Source organism: Xylaria bambusicola (assembly GCF_022495145.1).
Source record: "Xylaria bambusicola strain CBS 139988 unplaced genomic scaffold F5B22scaffold_1, whole genome shotgun sequence".
In the NCBI taxonomy this organism is placed as follows: Eukaryota; Fungi; Ascomycota; class Sordariomycetes; order Xylariales; family Xylariaceae; genus Xylaria; species Xylaria bambusicola.
This window is the reverse complement of record NW_025953554.1, coordinates 905564-932091: the sequence shown is the minus strand read 5'-3', so window position 1 is coordinate 932091 and position 26528 is coordinate 905564. Positions and strand designations below refer to the sequence as shown.

Genomic DNA, 26528 nt, shown 5'->3' with positions numbered 1-26528 from the left:
CCGAAAGTCCGTGGTCTGCGCCGGAGCTAGATCTCAGACGCCACTGCATGAAAAGACGGATAGTAGGTATCACGAAGATTGTGCGACACATCTGACCCGTCGACTCCCAAAAAGGAGGTGCCACCAGTTTATAGAAACTTTTTGGTAGACAAATGAATAACGTGAGTCCGCCGTGGCTTCAATTGATCAGGGGGTAGCCCGCTAATGTCTGAGTCCTGGGAGTCATAGCATGTGGATTGGTGCGAAATTAATGTGCATAAATATGACATCCCTGTGCCTTCAAGTCTCTGCCGTAACGTTTCTTGTGGTACCTAAATTTATGAGAACAAGTCCAGCATCCGCCCCCTTCAATACTCCCTAATATTCATATCCTATCTATTCAACTCTGGCTTTTTGCAGTGTTTTCCAGAATATCCATAGTCACCTAATTCAGAAGATTGGTGTAAATTAGTCGAAGATACTTCGGAGTATTGCTTAAGCCTCTTCAACCGGCGCACATGAGATAATGGCGGCCACCTTTCACGTGTGGGCCCAGTCACTACGGTTTATGCTTTCGCAGCCCCGAGACGTGCAGATAGCCGGATTAACTGACTCACGCCATCGAACTCACGTCAATACGAACAACAGTAACGGCCTTGGCGAGAATATATTTCAAGCTTTGATCCTGACATCTCGGGCTGGGCTCTACATCGCGGCTGCCCAGCCTCGCTGAGGGTGACGGTGGACCGCATCTTTGACTATCATATCCGTCGATGATAGAAGTAGTTATAAGCTGAAACACAGCTTTTGCAGCCGAGCGGGAGCATCTATTGGCAGCTGATGTACCTACATGGCTTGGCCACATATACTCAGCTGGCCACCTAGTATTTGTCCCTCGTGAGCCATCAGCCATCCTATCGGTACGGTATGTAGTTCTAAGCATGCAACTTATAGCTAGAGTCGGCCCTTCGCCTTCTTCTTTCACCGCGGTGGCCATAGCTCCCTAGTACCGTAAACCATCAAACTACCTCGGGGGGGGATGTTTCACAGAGATTAGCTAACCCTGCCAGGTTCATTAGCGGGACTTTGACAAGCAACTGTAATGGTCTTACTTTAAGCCCTCGGAACGAGGACGGATTTTCAGATCCCGTCAAAGTCCTGGAAGAATTTCCCGATAGGAAGACATTCTCGTATGCTCGTCGTGCATCAACGTTAAGCCCATCTCGTACTAGCGAAGCCGGTCAATGTTTTCTCAGATTAGGCCCCTTCCGTGTATACTCTTACGGCCACTCAACAACACGCCCTTGACTAGGTAGTCTTTGTTCCGATCTTGTGTGTGGCAGACCACCATGGCCCCTTCGAGGAGTAAACTTCCAGGCAGATTCATGCCACCACCCTCACGTCATAACGATATCATGAAATCGATCCTTGCCGATATAGCACCTTGGCTTCGAGCCCAGAAGAGGAACCCTTGCCACCCAGAACAGCTCGACGGGTGCTTCACAATCCCGGTGGCTTTCTACATGCAGTAAACTTTCTTTGCTCTGAACCGGGGTTGAATTAGCTTCGGAAAGGAGGCTGATTTCTAATCGGATCTTGACAAGGAATGGCGAATCATGGTTCAGGTTATAAAGTCCACATTATCTCTAACTTCAGGCTTGAGGATTCCGGATAGCTTGATTCTGTCGTCGTATGGCCAACAATTCACGGCGCATATGTCTATACATTAGCTCCTTGATGTTGTTACCATGGCCTTCTTCCTCTTACTAGTAATTGTTGGACTAATACTGTACGTCTTGCAAGTAAGAATTAGTAGGAGGAGAATCCCTCCTGGCGCTCAACCTCTACCAGGCCCTAAGTGTACGTGGCTATGCATTCTTAATACCCTACCTTGCTTTTAAGCTTTGCATGCCTTTTTGCTAATATCAGCAGCCTATCCGATTATCGGCCGCGTTCACGATGTACCTACAAAGGCATCGTGGATCAAATTCTATGAGTGGAGTAAAGAGTACGGGCCAATTTACCAGACTGAGATCTTTGGCACTGTCCACGTCTGGATCTCGTCAGAACGGGTTGCTCATGACCTCCTTTCCCGCCGTGCGGCCATTTACTCGGACCGCCCGCAAATTCCCAATCTGCCCGACAATCGCACGAAAGGAGACTACTTAGCTCTGACAGGTCGCAATGGTAATTTTCTATTAATTTATAGCTATGAAGGAGAAATATTAGTTGCTTATACAGTCTATAGATACGTGGAAACGTCAGCGCAAACTGGCTCAGCAACTCATGACCGCCAATGCGTCGTTACACGATTATCCCAGAAAAGAGCGCGATCGTTTCCTCTATCTGTTGTCGACCGACCCGTCTCAATACCGCGAATTCATCGAGCAGTTTACATCTCGTACGGTAGCCCGGTTGACATGGGGGAGTCCACACTCGGCAGATCGACTCCGTGTGACCACAGCGGGCCTCCTCGTGACGATTTCGCCGGCCGGAGCGCTGCCCAATTTTATCTCGTGGCTGATGTATCTCCCGACCTTTCTGAGCCCGTGGAAGAAGGAAGAAGCGGCCCGGCACGCAATGGAAGCCCAACTCTTGAAAGATAATGTTCAATATGCTCATGAGCGCATCAACGAGGGGACTATTCAGCCGAGCTTCATTCGCACGTTCATCAAGAATACAGGCCTCCCCGGAGACAAAATGGAGAGCATCGGAGAGGTTGAAGCTTCGTATGTAATTGGGCAGATGGCCATTGCCGGGGCATTGACCATCGGCAGCCCTATCCAGAGCTTCATTCTAGCGATGCTGCATTATCCAGGATGGCAACGGAAACTCCAGGATGAGATCGACAGGGTCTGCGGCGGCGCCTGTCCACAGTGGGAGGATCGCGAAAAGCTGCCCATGCTCCGCGCCGTCGTCAAGGAAATCATTCGGTGGAGGCCTCCTGTTCCGACAGGTATGTTATTAGCCTTGAGCATTTTAGCCTGTAATACGGAGGATCCATTCCTATTTCTCGTCACATTTCGTTGTCGGTGCTAATAGTTGTAGGAATTCCTCACGCGATCGAACAAGACGACGTATATAATGGTTACTTCATCCCCGCCGGTGCCACCATTCATGCGTTAGAATGGTAAGTCTAACCCCCTTTCCAGATTCCCTTGCCTGTCTAAAAGACGACTTAACTGAAGCAACTAGGGCCATGACAAGAGATGAACAGACATATCCCGACGCCGACGCCTTCAACCCGGCCCGTTGGCTCGAGCCCAAGTACCCGACGTACAAAGAGCCATTGACGGAATATCCGAAGCTGAACGGGTTCAGCCAGTTCGGATTCGGCAGGCGGACATGCCAGGGCATCCCGCTCGTCGAGCAGGACTTGTACCTTGCCATGGGCGGCATGGCATGGGCCTTCGACCTGCGGAAGAAGAGGCGCCCAGATGGCAGCGAGGTCCCCATTCACTGGAATGAATATACCCCGCTGCTCATCGCCAAGCCTATGCCTTTTGAGTTCGACGCTGTCGTACGGAGCGAGAAGAAAAGGGGCCTCCTGAGGAGGATGTGGGAGTCTGGGAAGGGCGACGAGTAAGTTTTTTCTTCTTAATGTTATGATACCATTTTCTCTTTTCTCTTGTACCCTTTCCCCCTTTTCATATTTTCCCTTTTTCGCGTTTTCCTATCTTACCACAGTATTCAGAGGTTTCACACTTGTTGTTTGACTCCTCGACTTCAACTCGTATGCTCCCAAAACACTACCGCAGGCACAGCAAATGATTGACTCAAAATTCTATAGTGATATTGAGAAAGAAATGAAAGAAAATATTTCATTACCGCATTTGCTCTACCAGAAGATACACCCGGAGTACGTCAATGCCGCGAGGAAGAAGCGGCATGACAGTCTTCTCCCCCTTGTCGTCGACGACGCATTAAGCGACCGAGGCAGTGATACCAGCTTCCTTACCAATTCAACTACTGAATCGGAAGGATCATCAAGAAATTCCGACTCTGATACAGGCGAAACAGAGCTATCGGTGTGACGGAAGCATTTCTTCCCTATCCCACTATACGTTTTTTTTTTTTTTCATTTAAGAGGCATGACATTGAGGATTGATTTCTCATTTTCATCTATTTATTATATAACGAGCATACGAGGAGTAATGGGTGATGAGCAGAGCAGTATTTCTTATTTGGCTTTTTCTTTTTTTTGGACGCATAGTCTTTGACACACAATTGCTTTGGCGCACAATTGGATAATCAGTGCCATAAACAAACGAAGATATACAAAACAGTCGCTGGATAAGGTATCCTTTCCAGCGTCATGAATACCATTTGAACACCATTATCATCTCTAACTTTGACCTTTCGTATCTTGACTAGTGCCATAGGTTATCTGTTTTACGTGCACTTATTCACGAAGCAATCATAACAATTCATGTATTGAGGACATCCGAATGTCAGTGTGTTGCCTTTCGAACCGCCAATCCTTTTGAGAGCCTTTTTTACACCCTTGTAGATCTGAAGATGTCTGGTCCCTGGTTTGCTATCTAAAGTCTTATCTTAAGTGGTCTACACTAATTTTAAAGCGAAAAAGCTTATATACAGGATTCCTACATATCATATGTGATACTTGTAAACACGAGAAAGCGTACATCTGGTTGAATGATCAGGAGCCGGTCATGTGAAGAGATAGATTCAAATCGTATATGTATCTATTTTCCGTATTTCCCTAACGTCCCTCTTGAACATGCTTGTCACTTGTGCATTTGAAGCCTCGGAATTGCCCGATACGACAGTTGGTCCTTACTATGACACACGGGTTGGGCTGCAATGAAGCATGTACCGAGTTCCTTGCAAGGGGGTGCATTGCGATTTTATGATTGGCTGTCTGGCCGGCTACTGCTGGGGATTTGAACACTATTTACAAGGCACTCGATTCGGTTCTTGACAATGTGTTGGGAATATTCTCTTCATTTTTTAAGAATGTGCAATACTAATATGAAGGATCTAAAGACATTAGATGTGGCTAAGTCGACTAAGATTGAAATTCTGGGTTCTATCGCCGCAGAAAGCGAGGATTCTACGATACGCTGTGTAGGTATCTGTGTATCTACATCTACCTACTTAGTTCAACCAATCGTGTTTGCACCTTAATCCTTACCGGTTCCTGCAGGGTGACTGATGGATAGGTGTCATCCGTAGTAAGAACACGAGGTGAGATGACCAGATGAAGCTGATTAAACAAGGCATGCCACATGATGTAACGCAAAATTAGACCGAGCGATAAAACTGTGCCGCAAGATTACATTTTTACGAAACTACATATTACGAGAAACGGTGCCTGTTTGTTCCTTACGGGGATGCGGCCAGGCTGAATTACAAAAGTTCTACAAAAGCGCAGTGCATGACGCACAAGTGACTCTCACATGTGAACACCGACTAAGCATCCCAGCCATGTCAGGGGTCTCGTAGACCAGGATAGGCCCTGGTGTCCACGTTAAGATCTCGCAGGGTGCTTAAGTAGATATCAATGACAGGGATCTATACCATGTCATTGCAGTGGAAGAAACCTTGGATGTAAATATAATGATGCGAATGAAGTGTAATATCTATGTGCCATTTGCCGTGAAGGGGACCTGCCCCTCTCTATATATCCCATGCAAATCTAGGTTCCTCTCTTTCCCGTCCCACCATCTCCGCTTCTAACCGCTGATTTCTGCCATTGTGAGAGTAGTATATAGATATATGTCTGATTAGTGCCCTGATTTGAACCCTTAACCGTCTCCCCTGAAATCGAGATCTATCTGAACCCCCCTTAGCCTAATTTATGCGCCTTGCGACAAATGTAGATCCATATGAAAAATGCAATACAACGTCTTGTCCCCTGATTTTGAACACCATGTTCTCTATATGCCCGTGTGGAGTGATCCCCTTGTCTATATGCGCGTCCGTGTGTGATGTGTTTGTGTTCGTGCCTGTGTTTGTGTCTGTGTCTGTGCAGCTTGCTATCTCATGGGCTATTAGCCAGCATAATGCACGCCGCTGAATAGCTTCTGGCATTGATGATAGCATGAGGGTATCAATAGCGTCATGATGTCGTTTTCACATCGTAGTTTTGACATCATGTGAAGCAGTTGCTGAATAACCGTACAATGCCCCGCGTTTAGTTGATCGATTTTACCGCCCGATCCAGTACGCGGGACTGAGCTCCTGTCGCGCGATGGCCTCGGCAATCTCGGCGTCGCTCATGCTCTCCTGGCCATTGAGTGCATACCACGACTCATCGGCAAAGAGGTAGTACATATCCCCCATGGGCACGGCCGGCGAAAATGCCAGAGCGACTCCCGTGCCCATCAGTCCGCCTGTCCACATCTCCCGCAGCTGCATCCATACGTGCTCCCGCTGAGCCGCGGGTAGAGATCGCGCGAGATAGAACACGGGCGTATACGTCTTGTCCGAGCGCGGTGTGAACTTGGCGCGGAACGACCGCTCAGCTGTCATCGTCCCCGTGCCCGTCCCGTCGTCCAGGGGGCGGAGGTGCTTCCCGTTCAGCGAGAAGTAATCCATGCAACTGCTACACGGCTTCGAGGAGAGAAGCATAGCGTCCACGATCGGATATGCGCCCGGCGAGTCGAAGCTTTGGAAATAGGCTAGCAGAAGATTCTCTTCAGCATGATGGCCATGGGGAACGGTGTGTGCGGATTGCCAGAGATCGGTCTCCCCGTTGCTGAAGAGGAGCGAGGTCACTAGGTCGAGACTGTAGTCTCCGCTTGTCCGGAGGCCGCTGCGCACGTACTGAAGGAGTGTTATCACGCGAGCTAGATGCTTGGTCGATAGGGATACGGAATTGCCGTTTTTGTCCTTTATGCGGAACGAGGGAAGCTCAATGAAGATGAATTGAGGAGCCATGGCAGTTTGTGTGTCTTGTTCGATATTAATCACTTATCTCTTGTGCTTCGAAAATGTTGTGCGACTGCGCTCGATATTTGGCGGATAGTCTTTCTTCACTTTATCGTGCTGCCCCTCAGATGTTTGCTTGTTGTTTATCTATGTTCGTCGTTTGTTTGTCTGCGTCATCCCTTGATACTTGTACCGGCAACATCGTCTTATATAAATTTGTTGCATGATGAAATGGTCTTATTCACCTCGTACAAGAAATAGGCATTCATCTTGTTGAACCTATTGCAAACATATGTCTTAAGACAATGACGTCCATCAGATTTCCCCAACGCTTAGTTGGCAAACAGCGAACGGATAGACCGTCTGAATGGCTGCTGACTTCGTGTCTAATTTTGACAAGGCGTAAATGGTCTTCCATACGGGAATTGTCATTCCCCGCGAGCAAACTATGTAGTCCACGATTTATCGACATGACAGACTACTGCTGCACGTGCGGATCTCCTATCAAAGCCCCATAATTCAGAAGGGTTTCGGCGGGATCCATAGCTTACCCGTCTTCCGCTGACTTCACGCCTTTTTGCACGCCGGTTGGCTATGGGGGCCTGTTGAATTGTAGTGTGTTGAGGCTCAATGACCCAGGTTGCCGGGCTCGGGGAGGTAGGGCTGAAGGAACCGGCCTTAGCTAACTCCTTATTTGGACTAGAAATTGTCAAAATTATATTCAGGATGAATCCTTCAAGTTCAACACATAGCAGTGGGAGCCCACTTTCAGAGGGTTTCTGGAAGACTACTTACTATGACATAGCGTTGAATTAAGGGCACAGCTTGACTTGCAATGCAGAGGAATCGGTCCGTTCTTCAAGTGTTCGGGGGCAGTGTTATCTTGGGTAGGCTAATAAGGGATTCGTTTTCAGCTTCAATGAATAGGTCTAACTAGGATGGGCTGGCGACTTATTCTACCATAGGTTCTATTACAAGATTACGTTCTGACCGAACCGTTCAGCGGAAGCTACCGAGATCATGGCTTGTGTCGAGGAAGGCAAAGCGCAATGTCTGGGATTCCGAACTGCGGCGGCCTACGGAATTCTCCTCTAGAAAATCACATTTTTAGACGGGGACTAAAAAAGAAACATGTTGCAGTGTCTGCCATCGCATGACCTTCTAGGAATCTTCGACTATTATTGGCTCACTTGTCTGCCCATTCAGCCGCCTATGCCCTTCTTTCGATCTAGGGTATTTTAACAGCAGACCAATTTTTTCACACCAAGTTCGTTACTGTCGTGGTTATACATAGCTGCTTCTGCTGAGGTCATCTTCCCATGACCATGTGCCGTACAATTGCTTACGTCGCATAAACTAAGACGATACCCAATCATCCGACTGCCAAGTCCCCAAGTGAGGCTTGGCTCGATCCTATTGCCAAATACAGACCTCCATGGCCTATTCAGGAATGTCAACAGGACCACTGATTGGACACGTTTGACTTATTCATTTAGACCTAATTGGCGAGGAGAAAGTACAAAATAGATTCAAATCCTTGTCACTCTCTTGGAGATTTTTATCGCTTTGTCAGCGGCAACGTGGTGGATCTTGCGGGAATGTCTAGTCAATGTGAAAACTATGACGTCGGGCTTCAAACACGAACCGGGCCAAGAAAAGGGATGCCTAAGTAGGATTAAACCGGGGTATTTTTTGCAGTATTCCTGGATAGCGAAAGTCGGCGCTGATGACTGAGATTTATTAAAATACCATAATCGTCCGCGATTAGTTGCTACCCATCCGGACTTGTATGGAGCCCGTATAACCGTCTTAGGCTACCTCCGAACTCGCTACGGCAAACACCGACTGAATCAAGTGATCTGTAAGTATTTGATTCGTGTTGTGGTAACCCCGTCCCGGAGTTTATTGAGTTTCAATAGACTGGTCGCTAATTCTAAATACTTACATATGATTTAACGAGGCCCATATGAAAACTAAACCTTCAAGTTAAGGACATTAATTCCTATGGTATATTGCAATAAGCGGCGAGCCCAAAAAAATCTTTGTAACGCACTTAAAGATGAGAGCCAAATGATAGGGGCATCTTGTAGGATATGAAGGCATCAAGTGGTTAAAAGCCGAGCGTGGAAGGCCGATCATGCCAAGAAAGAGAGAAAATGTGACGGCATGCTTGAGGGTAATGATACAGGCATAGGGTTGCAATGCCCGGTGGATGGAGGATGTAACGACCCGACGTTTAAATATATGTACTTGCTAACTGCTACTTGGGAAACCTCGATCAGTCTCGATGTCCCAGGCTAGATATCTGACAGGTTGTGGTAAAAGACGTTAAATGAATAATAGGTGATTTCCGACGAGAAAGTGTGGAATTTAGCAAAACAATGCACGATATAAGCGGGAATTTCAACTTAATCGAGGTGGAAGGTTGATTCTGATGCCGAAGAAAAAATCAAGAGCGTGAGCTCTGTTACACTGCCCAAGCTCTCGCAAGAAACGAGGCACTTACGTTCTTTAAGTGTGGAATTTAGCCAATCAAGCGAGTAAGCCATGTTTCCCAGCTGCGAGAGTGGTTTCCACCCAGTTTACTCCCCATATAAAGTTGGCACACCTTCATTGCGCGTAATTTACTGTACCCACCATTGCAAGTACTCTCAGCAGCTCGTAGTATTGCGGTACATGTAATACCAGGTAACCAAACAATGTTTGTAACTGCCTGAGTCTCGCTACCAAGAGATTACAGTAACCGTCACACTTGGGTCGAGTCAAGGAGCGGTTAAACTAAGGTCCTAAGATCACGTATGTATTGAGCACACTGCTCAATCGCATGTCGAGAAATATAGCTAACTGGAGCACATAATTATATCTTAACTTGATCCTTTGCGAGCCTGGAAGACTCTGATATTAGCCCACTGAAGTGCAAGAGTAACAGTATTGTAAATACCCAGTCTGCCAGGTACTTAGGTGCATTGAGTAATGTCAGTAGTTCCTGCGCGCCTAGTATAATCACGCGCCGTGAATGAAATAAATACGACAGAGGTTACCTGGGAGATATAGTTTCCATGCAATTCTATGAGATTGCCTAGCAATTGAGAACATATCTTCCCTAAATGCTTGATCATCTTTGTTCCGTCTTTCTTCTTATTTTTTACTCAAGTAAGCCAACTACTATTTTCACAGTTACAATGGCTCCTTACTTACACGTTTCCCGGGTGAAACATGTGGGCATCGTACGCAACTATTCACGATCTTTCAATACATCCTCGATACCTGAGTCGTTGGGGCGAAAGGGTATCAACTACTGCTCCAAGAACGGGCTGCGCGACAAACTGCTCAATGATGCTGGTGCCAACAAGCTGGCGTTCCTGGCTAGACTAAAGCCCATTGACCCAACGTACAACGGTCTCCGAAGACTTAACAGCTGGGGAGAGCAGGCCTTGGCACATGAACATGCTTCCATTGCACGATCCATATTGAAACGCTCCTTTGGTTATGACGACTTCCGCCACGAACAAGTATGCTATTATCATATACTATTCCATATGATATAGTTACTAACGTCTTTCTGTACTACAGGCTGCAGCTATCAGTACTATTCTTCGGGGCGAAAATGCGCTTGTCGTGTTTCCTACTGGCGCTGGCAAATCACTATGTTACCAGGTATACCATTCTTCGAAATGCATTCTCTATGATGTAGTCCTGATTACCATATAGATACCTGCCATTGCGTTTGAAGAACTCGACAATGCGGGCTTGACCAACAGACGGCCGGGAATAGCAGCAATGGGCCCCGGAATTACCATTGTCGTGTCTCCATTGATTGCCTTGATGAAGGACCAGGTTGACGATTTACAGCGGCGCGGTATTTCTGCTGCTTGCTTGGACTCGACGAAGACCATGAAAGAACAGAGAGACATCAACACATCTATTCTGGAGGGTCGTTTGAGACTCCTGTACTGTACGCCAGAAAAACTCAACAGTACAGGCTTTGTCGAAAGCATGAAGCGTATTCCCGGCGGCGTCCGTCTGGTTGCTATTGACGAGGCCCATTGCATTTCAGAATGGGGACACTCTTTTCGTCCAGACTACCTCAAAATTGCTCGTTTCGCTAAGGAGATTGAGGCAGAGCGTGTCATTGGCCTCACAGCCACGGCTACACCTCGCGTCGCAGAAGATATCTGCAAATTTTTGGATATCAGAGAATCTAATTTGTTCAGGACCTCCGCATACCGACCCAACTTGGAACTTAAGGTGGAAGTTATAAGGCAAAAGAGAGAAAAACTCCGTCCATTGCTTGAATTCCTCGACACCCACCACGGACCTACCCTGATCTATGTAACGGCTCGGGATCGTGCCGAGATCCTCGCAGCCAACCTACGGAATGAGGGTTATGATGCAGCCTATTTTCATTCTAAAATTTCCACTCGAAAAAAGATGCAGACTCAGGAAGCGTTCATGGCAGGTAGTGTCCGTATCATGGTAGCCACGATTGCTTTTGGAATGGGGATCGACAAGGCAGATATTCGGAACGTCGTAAACTACGACATACCGAGCTCAATAGAAGAGTATTCTCAGCAAATTGGCAGAGCCGGACGGGACGGGAATCAAAGTTCCTGCATGCTTTATATCTGCAGGGATGACTTTTGGCTGAAAGAATACTTTGCTCAGGCTGATCTACCCTCTCGACACTCAATTCAAGGACTATTAGAGGACATTTTCCTTAATAAGCCCACATTCAAGCTCCCTGGCAATCGTGGCAGACTAATCAAGCTAAACGAGCAAGAATTAGAGGGAAAGCATGACGTAACTGGCCCAGCTCTTAGTATCATCCTAGCAAAGATTGAACTGCATTTTGGCCTCATTCGTGCCATCACCCCTGAATTCAAGAATTATCTGTTCGAGGCTCCGCCAGAGTACAGGAATCATATCGAACACGATGACTCACCTGAGGCAAAGGCAATTGCTAGTTACTCCACGAGTACGAAAAAATGGCAAGCCATCGATGTTAACGCTATTGCGAGAGATTTTAACCTGGTGTGTGCCGACATTATGGAGAAGCTCAATGAATTCAATAATAGCGGCTTTATTCGACTGAAAGGAACAGGTCTAATACAACGGTACCAAGTGCTCAAGCAACTACCTAGTACACGCCAAGAAATAGAAAAGCTAGCTAACCAGTTGTACACTGAGATGGAATATCGTGAGAAGGAACACATGAAGCGATTCAACACCATTTGCAGCTTATTGACTGACAGTAAGTGTTTCGCATGGGCGCTGACAAGATATTTTGGCATGGACCTTCCAGGAGGAAAGTCGCGGTGTGGGCATTGCACCTACTGCCTAACGGGTGAACCCGCTCTACTACCTCCTAAACCCGAAACCTCTATCGACTCATCGAAGATTCGTGCTATACAGGCTCTTTGTGATGTTCGAGACGACCCTCGATTTCTCGCTCGTGTCGCATTCGGAATCGCGAGCCCCAAAATAGTAGCGCTTGGCTTCAACAACCCCCATTACATGTTTGGATCCCTTAAAGAACATAGCTTCAAGGTGTGTCTTACATTTCTTCCTTTTCTATCGTGCTCTTGGGATTTGCTAACTTGAGCCCATATAGTCTTTGTTAAAGGAGTTCACTAAAGCTTGTGAGGCGTCATAATTTCAAGCTCCTAAGAATTAAGCTTAGTTGAACTTGCATGAAGATTCGCGCGTGAATTACATAGAAGATACACAGTATCTAAGATACGAGACAAACAGTCACCCAGCGAATGTTGGCTCATAGTTATAATAGCTCTAGATAAGGGTTCATGAAGAAAGCAGTAGGAGACCGTTGGTCAGCATTTCATAACAGTTTTAACGAAAGGTGTTGTGCAAATAAAACTCCTAACAGGAGTGAATGCGGCTCTTGAAACAACGTGGTCTTAAACTTTGAGCGCATTTCCATAACCACTGTATTGTGTGTCTAGCTTCCGCCCAGTACTCCGGGAAGGTCGGGGTAATATTCTTAATAAGGGAGCTATGTATAGCATTAAACAAACCAAAACACAAACACGCGGGCTTACTGGCAAGGTGATGCCCTTTTAGCCACCAGTTGAAAAGTTTCCCAGGTCATTGTATCTCTGTCCCTATTCACTCTTTTTCTTGTTCTAGGAAAATGAACAGTTTGTTCATAACAGATGCGGCTTGATGCCCTCGACACATATATTTTGGCCGAGTTTTAGCTGTAACTCACCGAAATGACCAGGTGTTTGGTGCTCACGGTGCAACAATTGATATCCCTACCTTTCGGGCTGTTAATGTCCCCCCTTCCTCCCCTTGCTCAGAAGGTTGCGCCACAAGGTCTCCCTTCGTTTTTGAGTATATGTGTCTCTTCTCAAACTGGAGCTAGGGTTGGTAGATGAAGCCTACCTACTTCCAAGGAGGACAGCGTGATAGTAACTGGTGACGTAATGAGAATATACGTATCTCGAATGATTTGTTTGCTGAAAGGTAGGAGATTTTCGAATATAAATAATCAAGGAAGAGTTGAATTCGTTCATTACACATAACTTTGATCTCAACTCATGTCAACTACTCAAATCATCCATCTGCTACTTTCTGAAGCCTCAAGCATACAAGCTATCCCAAGGCAAGACCTAGAATTGCTCAATCAATAAGTATGAATCTATCGCAATTAAACGCTACAGAGTGCCGCATTAAATTGATACGAAGACTAACCAATATATAATCTGTAGATATTCTGCCCTATCGATATCCGAAAGACCCTGTTACAGCCGCCTCACATCTCACAATGTGTCCACACAAGCGGGCTGTATATTCTTGTCTTCACAAAAGCGAGTATGCTCGGTATTGTGGAACATGCCCTGACTATCCCAATTGTGTGCCGTCGTACCAACCGGACCAACGTGAATTCACCATCAACTACCCATGCTATGCTTGCCGCACATACTCTCCACCCAACACCCACAACCCTGACAGCCTGGACCCACCAGCAGAGCCCAAGCGATCATCAAAGGGCAAGCGAGGAGCCCAGAAGTGATGTCCTATATGCACTATCACTCTCAGCTTACCCGAATTGTGCCCTGATTTCTTTTTCAATCCGGCTGCGTTATATGTTCGTATAGAACTGGAGGGACTTATAGTGGCTCTGGTTGGGTTCCTTATGCCTATCACTCGTTTGTACTCGAGAAAGCAGGTATTCTTTCGTACGAGTTGCTTATTATGTATCTATAGTTGGATCTCTTATGTTTGTCTCTAGTTCTGTGAATCGGGCTGAGCTCTATATTTGTAACATAATCTGTAGAGGGTGTGGTGTTTCCACGTCTTCCACTTGTTTCGGCATTGGGTTGGGCTATTACTAATTATATGAGACTTGGTTGCATCTTTCACAGAGTCATTTTCTATAAACTTGATATACCACCTCACCCTCCCAATTTCGGCTACCTCAAGTGATTATTTATTTTATATTGGCCTGTCTGGCACCGATCTAAAACTGCCAACAGGGGCGCTGCTGTGATTCACGCCCATTGCATGCACGTGCAAGCCAACAACGCTTCTAAGTGTACTGTGCCGCATTATTTATTAGTATGTTGGTTCCATGAGTGTGCGCATTATTAATCCTGAAGTTTCCCTCTCCAAGATTACTCAACAGAGTTACTTAGGAGTTCGGAGTCCAACCACTGGAAGCCAGCATATACGATCTTGTCAATAATGTGAATGTCTGACGGGTCTGCTGTCACGCCAATAATGGGCCTGATGTTATAGATAACTCTAAGAGCTGTATCGAGATGGTCATCATCAGGAGGGCCAAGCTACGAAAGTAACCTACCCGATTCTAGGGAGGGAGGCGAGCCTGGGGAGAGTATGCGCTGTATACATCTATTACACATAACGGCAGATGGACAAACTCCTTCGTGAGGTATATTGGGTTACAGCAGATTTATAAGAATGGGATGCAATTGGATATTCTTACAACAATGGATACATTTACCAACCATTCAACAAGATCCTATAACCAATAATAGCGAGAAGTAGCCGCCGCTCTTCCGTTACGATTTTCTATATGGTCCAATCGAGGGGTCTCTACCAACTTATCAGCATCGTCCAACTCCTCCAACACAACTTAGACCCAAGAGTCTGTTCTGTACCCAGACTGTCCCGCATCATATTCCACGGTATCCTTCACACCTACCCTAGCAAAAGTCTCTTTGGGTATCCTCGGTGTCTCCGAACGGGTATCTCCATGGCGAAAGCTTGTCAAGTTTATATCGTTCTGACACTCAATTCTGACCCACTCGCGACCATCGCTAGTGAGATGACGACTGTCGCACGACTTCAAGACGCTACTCCCAAATGTAATCTTCGGCCTATTTTTGGAGGCGCTAGATGCCGGCATGATCTTGGGGAATAACTTGACGATCAAAGGACGGATCTGGGGCAGACAGGCACATATGAGAGCCACGCTCATTTCGATTGTAGTCCACATGGTCGAGGCGACATCGTATAGGGGATCACGGCTTTTGGCTTGCAGATTCAAGGTCGTGGCCCTGAGACAGGACGTTATGACCACACTAATTGTTGATTAGCGAAGATTTTAAGTTTCAAAGTTCAGATAGCAAGACTTACAAGGCACCAAGTGTGAACACGAAAATCAGCGCGGCCTTCTGCACACGTGGGATTTGAAGCGAGTGCACAAGCGGCATGGGAAGGATGAGAATAATGATGTCGGATGCGATGGAGAAGCCGACGTTTGCAAACCAGAACTGCCCGTTATTGATGCATGTCTTGTTGGTAATTGTCTTGTCAAACGCTGCAGCAACGGGAATGCACTGAAATATCGTCGCTACAATGACTGCAACACAGTATAAAGCGACAAAAGCGAGTATGGTCAGACAGGCCCGTCTGAACCATTTAACGCCGCTAAATATGCGCATATACAGTAGCAGAACCGAGGACTTGGTAAGGTTTATAGACGTCTTGTATGTGATTTGGGTAAGGTAAAAGGCCTGCCAAACGTATGAGCTCTTCTATATTGACAGCGCTAAGTGATCTCAATAAAGTTATTACCTTGAAGGCCTCATATCTTTGACTCTCTGTCAAACTTGCAGCGTGCTTCCCATAACCGTTGTAACAAGCCCAAACTGTAAGCACATCGGTGGTCATCGCAAACACCTTGATACCATCCGTATCAGTTATGAGGTTCTTATCGCCGCATTTGAGATTTGAGAGCACTTACAAGAGATACTATGATCGTATAATCATCTGCTCCCAGTCGTCCGCCAGCCCTCTGCCTTGACCATATCCTAGTGCCTACGATCATAGGGCAGAGGAACGCGAAGATCCAGGCAGGTATATAGATCATAGGGCTATTATCACCAGCTAGATGGCCGGCACTGACATCTCTACTCTGATGTATTATTGCCATATTTGCAAATATTCGGAGCAGTTACCCGTAGGATCATCCTCATACAAAAGCACCTAGTCGCTAGCCGTCCGCACGGAGTAATAGAATGATAGGATATCGATTTGACTTATTTGATTCCCCGGGGTGATGAATGGGTTCTGAAACGTTGTTGGAAGTTGGATAAAGTTCTTGGCGGCCGTTGAACAAGAGATAGACCTTGTATATGTTGAAAAGTCCCAACTTTAGGCACAATATATTCTCTGAAATTTGCTTCCAGAGCTGAATGAAGCAAAGACATCAGGATATAATGGAGCGAGGAAGGGGTGAGCACTACTCAATGAGTGAGGGGGTGAAGAGGCTTGATGGGCTGAAGCTGTGGTGTCTAGCCAATAGGCAATTCTCAACACTGGCAAATGCATAGGTTTGCCTCGTGATCGCACCTTCAAGGCGGTCGTAATTAGTCCTGCCTTATCGACCCTGCTGGAAGCCACCTAGAGTGGGCATAAGCCAACTAGAAGATGGGGCGAATTTCCTGTCTTTTCCCAATGATCGTAAAATGCCAAAAGGGCAAATCGTTGTAAGTCAGGCGAATGGGGTAGCTTCATCCATTCCCGTTCCCGACCCAATCTGAGTGCGAATACTCCCAATCAAGGGAATCAACTCAGCTACACCGAGGAAAAGTGGCTGAACGTTGTATACTAGAGGCGCACTGCTTAGATGTCGCTTGCACATGAGCGAATCGGATAGGATGAATAGTCTGCGATACACACAAGAGAGAGGATAGGCGGCCGGTGTTGTGCATGTGCGACCTTTCGGGAAGCTGCTCACTCACGCGCTCATAGCCTGATTGAACATATCTTCTCCCTCGCTTCCCATGTCTCTACTTCTTCTCGAGTAGATGGGCAATTATGGAGTATCCGGGCGTTAGATGGACGAGATGGGACGAAGCTAGTTTTCCAGACCGGAAATGACACTGAGATCCCCCCGCGACATATTGACATCTGAAGCCAGCCACCTACTGCTCTAAGGATTCTTACGGCCGTCTTCGCTTGAGTGGCGTGCAACTGTGATGCTAGAAGTGGTCTGATGTTTCTTGCAGCACTTAGGTGCTACCGTGATTCATTGTGATGAGTATAACTGGTAGGATAACGGCCAGCCACGCCATATTCGAGAATACTAACCTAGAAAATCCTTACTCAGGTAAGACAACGCGATAATGAGTTTCATGACGCCAGTCGCTCTTGGACGCATTGATGTTAGTAGACTGATTGATCGATGCCGAAATTGTAGAAAATACCAAAATGAAATCACTTTGGTTTAGTCCCATTGATAAGAAATGGTTATTTATCTTGACATAGCAAAATAATTGACTGATAATAGTGTAATTAGAAAGATAACCGGTCGACACACTCTTCTCCTCTAACAGACACAACAGGCAAATTCAAGTCGACATTACATGCCATCTCATGTGACTTTTGCCTTAGAATCATTACAGAATTCACAAGTTATTATATCACTTCTACCAGATCAGTTGGCAGGGCTATTTCCAAGTGATACTTACCTCCCAGTTATGTCAAGCGGTTCGAATATTTGGGTTAACTGCCACTTTTCAACTACCGACATCACTCATGGAGGGGGTGTTTGAGATTTCCTCTCAAGGTCAGGTAACGCAGGTACCAGCTGTGGCGAGTATCAGACATTTCATGTCTCGCCACCAAGCCAGCCGTCAAGTCAGATCTTCACTGATTCCGGTCTCCCAGCCTTTGTGGAGGCGACTATGAGTTGACACAAATGAGGGGTTTGCCCCCCAATTGGCTCTAGCCGTGAAACTGTCTTACATCGCGGTTCGCCGGCACATCACAAGCTAGATGCGGGGGATACGCTTAGCAAAAGAAACAAATGCAGCATCTGATTCATCGACTGTAGTGCTGCGTTGCATTCTATGCTTATCCGCCAGGCCGCTATTTTCTTGGCGGCAGGTAAGGGGGAACCAACGAGCTGTTGTTGGTATGACGATGTCTCATCTGAAGATCTTTTCATGAAAATAGTAAAATACGGCGTATATGCATAGATGGGTCAAATCCCCTCTGGTGAATATAGCAGAAACATGTCTGCGCATCGTTCTAGATAGGATCTACTCTGGTACACATCAGCACTCTCCCTGATCGTTCTCGAACCACGCATCTTGGAAGCGTGGTGGCAGATTGTGTGTACAGGGAGAAAACCCATCAGGTAAAAGCAAAAAGTGTCAAGCTGCGATCTAAATCCTCTCGCTATTCAACCCGCTCAGGACCTATCTATATTTTGTGCTCGCCGTGTCTGTTTTTACTCAGTAGCATCATTGTTCACCCCCGCGTCCTCAAAAATAGCCCGCGCTTAGCTTCACCCGTATCATACAATAATCACACGACTGTATATCATTCGTCCCTCTTAAAATACGCCGCACAATAACGCCACCGACAAGGATCTGTCACCGCCGCCGCTTATAAGAATACGTTGGGGCGGTTCGTCAAGCAACGGTCATGGCTTCCGAGAAGCGCTCGTCGTGCCCTCAGATAGGGGAAGATGTCCTCACCCACCATATCCCCATTAACCCAGATATAGAGGGGGCTACCGATAGCAAAGCCAGCGACACCGATAGAATCGATCCCCATGTTGAGAGACGGCTCCTATGGAAGATTGATCTTCACGTATACCCTATCCTATACGTCGTGTACGCCCTTTCCTTCCTGGACCGCATTAACATCAGCAATGCTCGCATCCAGGGCCTCGCCGAGGATCTCGAGCTGCACGGGAATCGGTTCAATGTCGCTTTATTTGTAGGTTATGCTTCGCTTCAACTTACGACGATCGACGGAACTGATGTCTGTTGCTAGGTCTACTTCATCCCGTATATCCTTCTCGAGATACCCAGCAATATGATTATCAAAAGAGTGCGGCCATGTAAGAACAAGCACACCCCAATAGTGCTATGGATCATGACTAACCCCTCAACAGCCTGGTATCTCTCTGGCCTCATGTTTAGCTGGGGCATAGTGAACATGTCAATGGGCTTCGTCAAGACGTACGCGCAGCTCGTCGTCCTGCGCTTCCTGCTAGGCGCCCTCGAAGCGGGCGTGATACCAGGCATCATCTACCTGACGTCTATGTACTACAGACGCCACGATTTCCAGGTCCGGATGAGCTTTTTCTTCACCTCCGTGGTTGTGGCGGGAGCCGTTGGAGGAGTAAGTACCTATTTCAGAAGAAATCAATCTTCATAATGAAATTCCCATTTTGTCTCTCACCCCCATGTTTTAATTACTTCTTTTCTATGCCTTCAGTGATAGAGCATTCGTTCTTGTGCTATTGACTTACTAACGCGCCGATTTTCTCCTTGTAGCTCCTCGCGTACGCCATCGCAGATCTAGACGGACAGCTGAACATCCGCGCCTGGCGCTGGATCTTCATTATCGAGGGCGCGGTGACTGCGTTCGTCGCTCTGATCGCTGTCTTCCTAATCGTCGACTGGCCCTCGCAAGCACGCTTCCTAAGCACAGAAGAAAAGGCTCTTCTCACTCGCATCCTCGCCGAAGACGGCGGTGATGAAGCGCGCAGTAAGTCTTCACTCGTTTTCGTCTCCCTTTCTCATTCTGCCTTACTTTTCCAGAATTGCAAGTGCAATGGTGTTTGACGCAGGGCATAACAGCGGGTGTTATTTTCGCCTTAGGTCTTGCAGTTTTCACAAACGGACAATACTGATGAACGCTGATCGCCATCTTAGTGGACGTACTAAACAAGCAAGCCTACAAGCTCATATTCCGGGATTTCAAGATCTGGCTCGGGTCTCTGATCTACCTAGGCGTGGGTGCAACGGGGTACTCCCTCGTGTTCTTCATGCCCACCATCCTCGTCGAGTTCGGGTGGAAGGCCCGCGAGGCACAGGTCCACAGCATACCCGTGTATGCCGTGACAGCGGTTGTTATGGTCCTCGTGGCGTGGCTGTCGGACCGCCTCCGCCACCGCTACGGCTTCATCCTGCTGGGCTGTTCACTTGCCACCGTCGGCTACGGCATTCTCCTCGGACAAGACGGGCTTAGCCGCGACGTCAAGTACGGCGCGCTGTTCTTCGCCTCTGTCGGCGGATACATTGCCACGCCGATGGCGCTCGCGTGGCTCTCCAACAACATCTCGGGACACTGGAAGCGCGCCTTCGGCGCTGGGATACAGGTCACGGTGGGGAATATCGTCGGCGTCGTCTCGGCGAACGTTTTCCTCGAGCGTGAGGCGCCGAGGTACCACACTGGGTACGGCACCGCGCTGGCATTCAATTGGCTTGGCGGTATTGCCGCTACGGCGATGTTCGTGGGCATGTTGCTTGAGAACCGCAAGCGAGACGCTGGCGGTAGAGATTATAGACTTTCTCGGCCTGACGAGGAAGTGCGGAATCTTGGGGATGACCACCCCTCTTTCCGGTTTACCCTTTGAAAAGCGCTGAGGTTCTTGACCTGGGGAGAGGGTAATCTTTGTATGTAGAATTGCGACGACAAATGCTCACATGTTCGTCAAAATGCAAATGGATAGACTGCTTGACTTATTTACGATATCATTCCTAAGTACTTCGGAGAACGAAGATAAGAGTGTGATGAGCATTGTGAGATCAGAGTGGGCAATTAGTATTGTAGATTCGCATAGATGGTCGGTACAGCTCCTCAGTGTAGGCTAAAAAGCAGTGCAATCGCCTTATGTCATTTCATTTATACATTATCGAATCTCAACTGGTAACGTCATAACTCCCGAGCGAATCAATCGCCAACAATTCCACGTATGCCCTGTCTTTTGCTTTGCTTATTAGGATTTAGGAAATCAAGTGGTTGGTGATTTCGAGAAGGAGTTAAGGGTCGCTCTTTTAAACTTGGAGGTTACCAGATCATAGATGGCTAGATTCATGCTTGGCTATCATGGCTAGGACAGACCTTGAATCTGGTTTTTACTTAACTATGAACAAATTAACAACTTCTTATCACCCGCTTTGGTTCCAAACAAATTGAGACCAATTACTACAGCAACAGGGGCGATAATAGGCACGGGGAATTATAAAGGCATCGCTCATCGACACCGTCTGTTGGAACTTCATAATTTGATACATATACATCATACATACATACATATAATCCCATCCGATCTCTCGCTCGGTAAAGGACGGCTTTATGTTCTGGGTCTAGCCCAACACCATCCATCCCACTGTTCCCACCGAGGCCCAAGATGTATCAGCCGCCCCCTTCCCCTTGCCTTGACCGAAAAAGAACAGCACTTAGCTCTGAAGGGCTCAGCGTTGACGTTTCAATCTGGCGCAATTATTGTTGTATCAGCCACTCAATGGCTATTGTGACAACAGCAAGAACCGAACTGGCTCCCTATGGTATCTTAATGTGCGGATAGATTTATAGGTTGCAGAAACAAACAAGATCTGCTTAGGGTATATGAAAACTTCTTAAAGAGTGAGATAGGAACTTGATAACATCGGCGGAAGCAGACCGTCATACGACGGTCGCACCGTGTTGGCAAAGCGAGTTGATTTCTTGCTAGTGGCAGCTTGTCCTGCAATGCATAGTAACTCAGGCGTACAAGCTAATTGTGGTCTTAAAGTTCATCCTTGATATGGTCTACTGTGTCCTTGACCTTATCTGTTGCTGATGCAATGTTCTCACTGGCTGCTTCTAAGCCAGAGCTTGCAGCGTCGCTTATGATACTGGCAGCACTGGCGGCTGTTGCTGATGCAACGCTGCCGATGCTTGACGCTGAAGAAAGCCCCGTTGTATAAGCATGGGCAAGTCGTGAATAAACAGACTCGGTATAGCTCGGCTCTTTGCCGATAACTAGCTCAGAAACGAGTGAGCTTACAGCAACATATTGTGATGAAGCTGCTGAGGTGGCAGAAGCAGCGTACTCTTCCACTAGTGATGATGCAGCAGCTACTTGATCAGCAACAGCTTCAGAAGCAGACACGGCCGAGTCTCCCGCTTGAGATGCGTAGTCACTGGCGGCCACATACAGGTTCTCGTACCACGGCGTTGGAGTAGACGCACCGTAGACTTGAGAGCTTACACGGCTTACCAGTCTATCCCAACTCTGGTCGATCACGTCTTTAGCCTCTCCAGCTAAGTCGCCTACAGATGAAGCCATTGATTCTGCGGCTTCACTAGCAGCAGAGACTGCCGATGATGCTGATTCCTGGATATTGGTGGGTGTAGGTGTAGCTGTTAGGGAGCTCACAGCCGTAGAAGCGACCGACAGAAATTCAGAGTAGCGAGCATGGGCAAGGCCTACTCCGGCAAAGTAGTTGTGCTTAGCTTGGTCCAAGAGCTTTTCGGCTCTCTTTTCCGCCCCTTCAAGGTATGTACTTGGAGTTGGCTCGGCGGCCCCAATTGCAACTTTAGCAGAATCATACTGATCAGAAGCCCAGCTCATTGAATCCTCGAACTTTTGTTGCGCAATAGATTGTACTCGTTCCCAATCGACCGACGGGACCGTTGGCATAACGGGGAGTCGCTTGGTAGTGGGAGTGCCATATATATTTTCAGATGCTACTGTCATGGCTTCATTTAGGCGGGAATTGGCTGCGGCTATGGCGCCGAAATATCCATTAGACACCGAACTAAGCATCTCCTCGTGGACAGGTTTTGGTTCGCCAGATATCTGAGCAGATACGGCTGACATGGCGCGAGAATACTGATCAGCTGCTCCAGCTAGTGCGGCCGTATAAGCGGATTGCGCAGCGGATGTGATGCTCGCAGGGGCATCAGACTGAGCCACGGACAGCGCACTCGACGCCGAGGAAAGTACATTGTCATCTAAAATAGGTTGCCGGGTGGGGACGGACTCTGCGGCCGCTCCGAATAGTACTGACTTTACAGTTGTCGAAGCACCTTCTTTATCGATCGTATGGATCGGTAAATCGGGCGATTCTATAATGGTCTCCTCCATCTGTTCAGGTCCATCAACTTGGTCTACGCTACTCAAAGGCTCAGATGGTTCGGCTGCATTTGTGGGCTCATTCACGAAGCGTTGGGATTCGGATTCGGATTCGCGTGTTGTGGGAGAGCTGGAGTGTAGCTCAATGGAACTATCAGTGGGTTCGCCTGCCAAACTTTCCATTGGGGGCAAAGCAGATGTATCAACATCTTTCTGGGCAGCTTCCTCGGATGCTAAGCGCACTGATTCGGCAATTCGTTTCTCGGCTGCCTCGGCGGCTAATTGCATCCTGCTGCTGTCAAAATCATCCGTGAAATCCTGAGCAGTGGCCTTCCATGCTGCAACTTGCTTCAATCTACCCAGCTCCGTTGCTGCTTCGTGCGCAATAGCCATACCTTCGCCCTCGATATTAATGGCCGCAGTCTGGGCTTCCACGAGACCAGGGTGAGTAGTAATCAGACGTTTGAGTTCATCTGTCCACTCCTCGAAACGAGCCCGTAGCTGGTGATACTTTTGCCAATCTTTGTAAGTGACACCGTCCATCCAAGCCCACTTCATACCAATCTTCTGGAGCGCTAGGTCGCGCGTTCTCTCGATAATGCTGAAGTGTTCCTCTGCAGCTTTGGTGACAGCAACTTCTGTCTGTTGTTCGTAGCTCTGACGCCAGTCACGAATATTCTGGGCCTTGTTCTTAATGTTCAGGCCAGCACTGCGAACCGCGGCTGCAACATTTTCATCCGTCATTTTTGAGTCGTTGCTACCACTTTCCAAAATGCTGACAATAGCTTTCTTGAGACTATCGAGCTCGGAGTGGACAGTCGTTTCTAGCTGAGATACAAGGGACTTGCCGATAGTGTTGGCATGGTTCTCGATCATGTCCGCAGAGATCTCATCTACACGATCCTCAATTTCGGCAGCTCCTTCTTCGGCAACCTTCGTGAATTTGTTCTGCCATAGCTCCAAATCTTCCGCGACAGTTTTCGCGGCGAGATCGCGAACTTCCTGTTTTGACTTCGGCGTCTCACTAGGGGTAGATTGAGTATCAGAGGGCGCTTCGGACGCTTGGGGGTACTCTATATCAGGCACTTGCGAAGGGGTCTGTGTAGGCGCAGCAACTGAAACCGTAGTGGACGAGATGGAGACCGTAGGTTTGATAAACGTAGCTTTGGGTGCACTTCTATTCATTGATCAGCAAATAAAGCATTACGTAAGAGTGTAATACGTACGACTCGTTTTCCTCCACTACAGCTTTCGGCTTCTTTTCATTGTACCGGCCTAGTCTTTCACCGATACGAACTAACTGGGGTTCTACCTTCAGGATGTAGACGTCCCGTAGGTGTGGCCAGACTGCAGAATCCAGGAAAGCATATGTCTTATTCCATGCCCAGACTGTAGAAGGGAGGACAGTATTTCGAGTGAGATCGTAAGCAACATCATAACACTGGCTGGCGTAAGGGTGGACAAAGGTGTAAGTTGGGACGATAACTTCGTGGTAAGTCTGGAGAGCATTTGTCCGAGCTATGTCATAGTAGGGTGCGATGGCGGTAGCAGCTTTATCAACATGAGGAGAAATAGTCTGGTCGTACTGTGCCTTGGCCAGGGTCTGGTACTTGAGAATCTGTGGCTGGAGATTCTTTTCCCACTGCGCATGCCCCAAAGCCTGGACTTGTGCCACGCGTGGTCCTCCGTACTTGACAGCATAGGCGCGGCCTGGAGTGATGACTTTGCTATCAAGAGTATCATAGTAAGGACGAGCCAGTTCGACATATGGGGCAGCATAGGCATCGTAGTAGGGGGTTAGGTGTGGCGCGACGGCATGTTTAGTATATAAGTAAGGCTTGCAGATTTTGGGCGACGTCTCGTTGTATTCAGCGGGTGAAGAAGGGCACCAAAATAACAGTGTCAAGATCGTGTACCATGTGAAAAGCCTATATGACAATGTCGAAAAATGGCTGGAGTTAGTCATTTGGAGTCATTTTATCAGACCTGAAGTTGAGGGACATACCTGGCAATGGCACCAGATGACCGAGCAAAGAAGCCCCTCCGTCTCTTGGCAGGTATGCTTCCCTGCGCCGTGACTGATACGGCTGGCCCATGCCCATTGACACCGCTGAGGGCTTTGGGTCCCTTGGGTGAATTGTTCGTCTGGGGCTGGCGCTTGCCATTCATGGTGACAGCCATTACAGCGCAATAGTGTGATGATGGTATGGAAAGGCTTCGGTTCCAACCGTTTCCCCTTTCGGGTTAATGTCGCAAGTTTTCTTTGTTCTTTGTCTGTAGCTGAAGATTCCTCATATAGTAGTGGAATTTGGCATCCAGAGAGAGCGCGCTATGCGCGTTAGGGCCAAGTCCAAAGGCCAGCAAAGCACAGACAGGTCACGATCAAGCCAGCAGTACTCAAAACGAAAGACTGGAAAGTCGCAATAGTCTCGAGGCGCGGACACGTAGAGTGACAAGGCACACACAACTGAGGGGGGCCGAGATGTGCGGAATAGCAGAGCGAGGCTGAGAAGAAGGGAGGCAGGCGCTCAAGAGGGTCGAGAAAATAGAATATCAAGGTCGCGAAAGATAAGGGAGCTTCGACGATGATGATGATGTGGAGTTTACAGGTTACCTACGGTACTTAGCAGGTCCCCACAATCACCAGAACGCCTCTGTGAGCGCGAGTGTCCAGGCAGAGAGTCCAGGCTGCGGGAGGCACATTAGTGGCCGCTTGGCGACCTCCAAGGTGGGTTCGGTTCAGGTTTTGAGACAGCTCGACAGGATGCTGACATCAGTGTCGCTTGTCCCCCCGAGCCCCCTACCAGACCCTACCTAGATACCTACAGGCTACAGTACTGTGTAGGTAGGCTCCACTAACGTACAGCGCCTGCCCCTCCGCCCCAGCATGCGCGTCAGCCAGGACACAGCCAGGATAGAGCCAGGACTGGCCCAGGCAGACCCAGGAGCTTGTGATGGAAACCCATCATAGGTATCGCGTTTCAGCATCTCGACAACCCTGGGATCCTTTCAAGGTTGGCATCCGGTCTCATCTTCTACCCGTTATGTGTCCCGAAGATATCGCCTGGGCAGAATCGATCTAAACTGCCTGTCCTACTTTATGCCTCCTCTTCATTTTCCTCATTAGCGAAGAGGATGTACACTGTGACCTGTCATATCAAATCTGAGTCACAGCTACTTTTGTTTTTGGGGGCCATAGTTTTTAACTATATCGAACTACCTATTATTGGGCTCCCGTTTTGGCACCGCGTCGACGAGGCTACCGCAGTAGAGGGGTGACAAGAGTAGAAACAAGATATCTTGC

At 47.8% G+C, this 26528-nt stretch overlaps 6 protein-coding genes across 6 annotated transcripts; 3 read left to right on the top strand and 3 right to left on the bottom strand.

Annotated features, from left to right (window-relative positions):
• Window positions 1–1117: 1117 nt before the first annotated feature.
• Window positions 1118–3565, top strand: F5B22DRAFT_653043 (cytochrome P450; the record flags this gene model as incomplete). Its single annotated transcript, XM_047979680.1, has 5 exons — window positions 1118–1839; window positions 1912–2157; window positions 2228–2935; window positions 3028–3109; window positions 3175–3565. Exons 1-5 carry the CDS (start codon window positions 1728–1730, stop codon window positions 3563–3565), a joined length of 1539 nt encoding a protein of 512 aa, XP_047836347.1. The 5' UTR covers window positions 1118–1727.
• Window positions 3566–6081: 2516 nt separating this feature from the next.
• Window positions 6082–7000, bottom strand: F5B22DRAFT_582947 (uncharacterized protein). The gene has a single exon (XM_047973338.1). It carries the CDS (start codon window positions 6880–6882, stop codon window positions 6151–6153), a length of 732 nt encoding a protein of 243 aa, XP_047836346.1. The 5' UTR covers window positions 6883–7000; the 3' UTR covers window positions 6082–6150.
• Window positions 7001–10055: 3055 nt separating this feature from the next.
• Window positions 10056–12526, top strand: F5B22DRAFT_632498 (ATP-dependent DNA helicase recQ; the record flags this gene model as incomplete). The annotated part of the gene is made up of 4 exons (XM_047976704.1): window positions 10056–10385; window positions 10447–10530; window positions 10585–12420; window positions 12485–12526. The coding sequence occupies 4 exons, from the start codon at window positions 10056–10058 to the stop codon at window positions 12524–12526; spliced, it is 2292 nt and encodes a 763-aa protein (XP_047836345.1).
• Window positions 12527–14490: 1964 nt separating this feature from the next.
• On the bottom strand, window positions 14491–16401 carry F5B22DRAFT_12037 (uncharacterized protein). The gene is made up of 4 exons (XM_047968883.1): window positions 16103–16401; window positions 15934–16038; window positions 15493–15872; window positions 14491–15437 (listed from the first exon to the last, which is right to left on the bottom strand). The coding sequence occupies exons 1-4, from the start codon at window positions 16289–16291 to the stop codon at window positions 14990–14992; spliced, it is 1122 nt and encodes a 373-aa protein (XP_047836344.1). The 5' UTR covers window positions 16292–16401; the 3' UTR covers window positions 14491–14989.
• Window positions 16402–18251: 1850 nt separating this feature from the next.
• Window positions 18252–21036, top strand: F5B22DRAFT_582938 (MFS general substrate transporter). The gene is made up of 5 exons (XM_047973337.1): window positions 18252–19089; window positions 19147–19213; window positions 19268–19497; window positions 19653–19866; window positions 20034–21036. Exons 1-5 carry the CDS (start codon window positions 18793–18795, stop codon window positions 20735–20737), a joined length of 1512 nt encoding a protein of 503 aa, XP_047836343.1. The 5' UTR covers window positions 18252–18792; the 3' UTR covers window positions 20738–21036.
• A 279-nt stretch (window positions 21037–21315) lies between these two features.
• F5B22DRAFT_582937 (uncharacterized protein) lies at window positions 21316–25985 on the bottom strand. Its single transcript, XM_047973336.1, has 3 exons — window positions 25230–25985; window positions 24451–25152; window positions 21316–24401 (listed from the first exon to the last, which is right to left on the bottom strand). The coding sequence occupies exons 1-3, from the start codon at window positions 25403–25405 to the stop codon at window positions 21893–21895; spliced, it is 3387 nt and encodes a 1128-aa protein (XP_047836342.1). The 5' UTR covers window positions 25406–25985; the 3' UTR covers window positions 21316–21892.
• Between the last annotated feature and the right edge of the window lie 543 nt (window positions 25986–26528).

Excerpts from the sequence above, each read along its gene's own strand:
- F5B22DRAFT_582947 (XM_047973338.1), bottom strand. The coding sequence starts at position 6,882 with ATGGCTCCTCAATTCATCTTCATTGAGCTTCCCTCGTTCCGCATAAAG.
- F5B22DRAFT_12037 (XM_047968883.1), bottom strand. The coding sequence starts at position 16,291 with ATGGCAATAATACATCAGAGTAGAGATGTCAGTGCCGGCCATCTAGCT. Across the intron at positions 16,039-16,102 it reads ATACGATCATAGTATCTCTT|GTGTTTGCGATGACCACCGA; the intron begins GTAAGTGCTCTC and ends GATGGTATCAAG. Across the intron at positions 15,873-15,933 it reads AAAGATATGAGGCCTTCAAG|GCCTTTTACCTTACCCAAAT; the intron begins GTAATAACTTTA and ends TACGTTTGGCAG.
- F5B22DRAFT_582937 (XM_047973336.1), bottom strand. The coding sequence starts at position 25,405 with ATGGCTGTCACCATGAATGGCAAGCGCCAGCCCCAGACGAACAATTCA. Across the intron at positions 25,153-25,229 it reads TCATCTGGTGCCATTGCCAG|GCTTTTCACATGGTACACGA; the intron begins GTATGTCCCTCA and ends ATTGTCATATAG. Across the intron at positions 24,402-24,450 it reads GTAGTGGAGGAAAACGAGTC|AAGTGCACCCAAAGCTACGT; the intron begins GTACGTATTACA and ends ATCAATGAATAG.
- F5B22DRAFT_582938 (XM_047973337.1), top strand. The coding sequence starts at position 18,793 with ATGGCTTCCGAGAAGCGCTCGTCGTGCCCTCAGATAGGGGAAGATGTC. Across the intron at positions 19,214-19,267 it reads TATCAAAAGAGTGCGGCCAT|CCTGGTATCTCTCTGGCCTC; the intron begins GTAAGAACAAGC and ends ACCCCTCAACAG. Across the intron at positions 19,867-20,033 it reads CGGCGGTGATGAAGCGCGCA|TGGACGTACTAAACAAGCAA; the intron begins GTAAGTCTTCAC and ends TCGCCATCTTAG.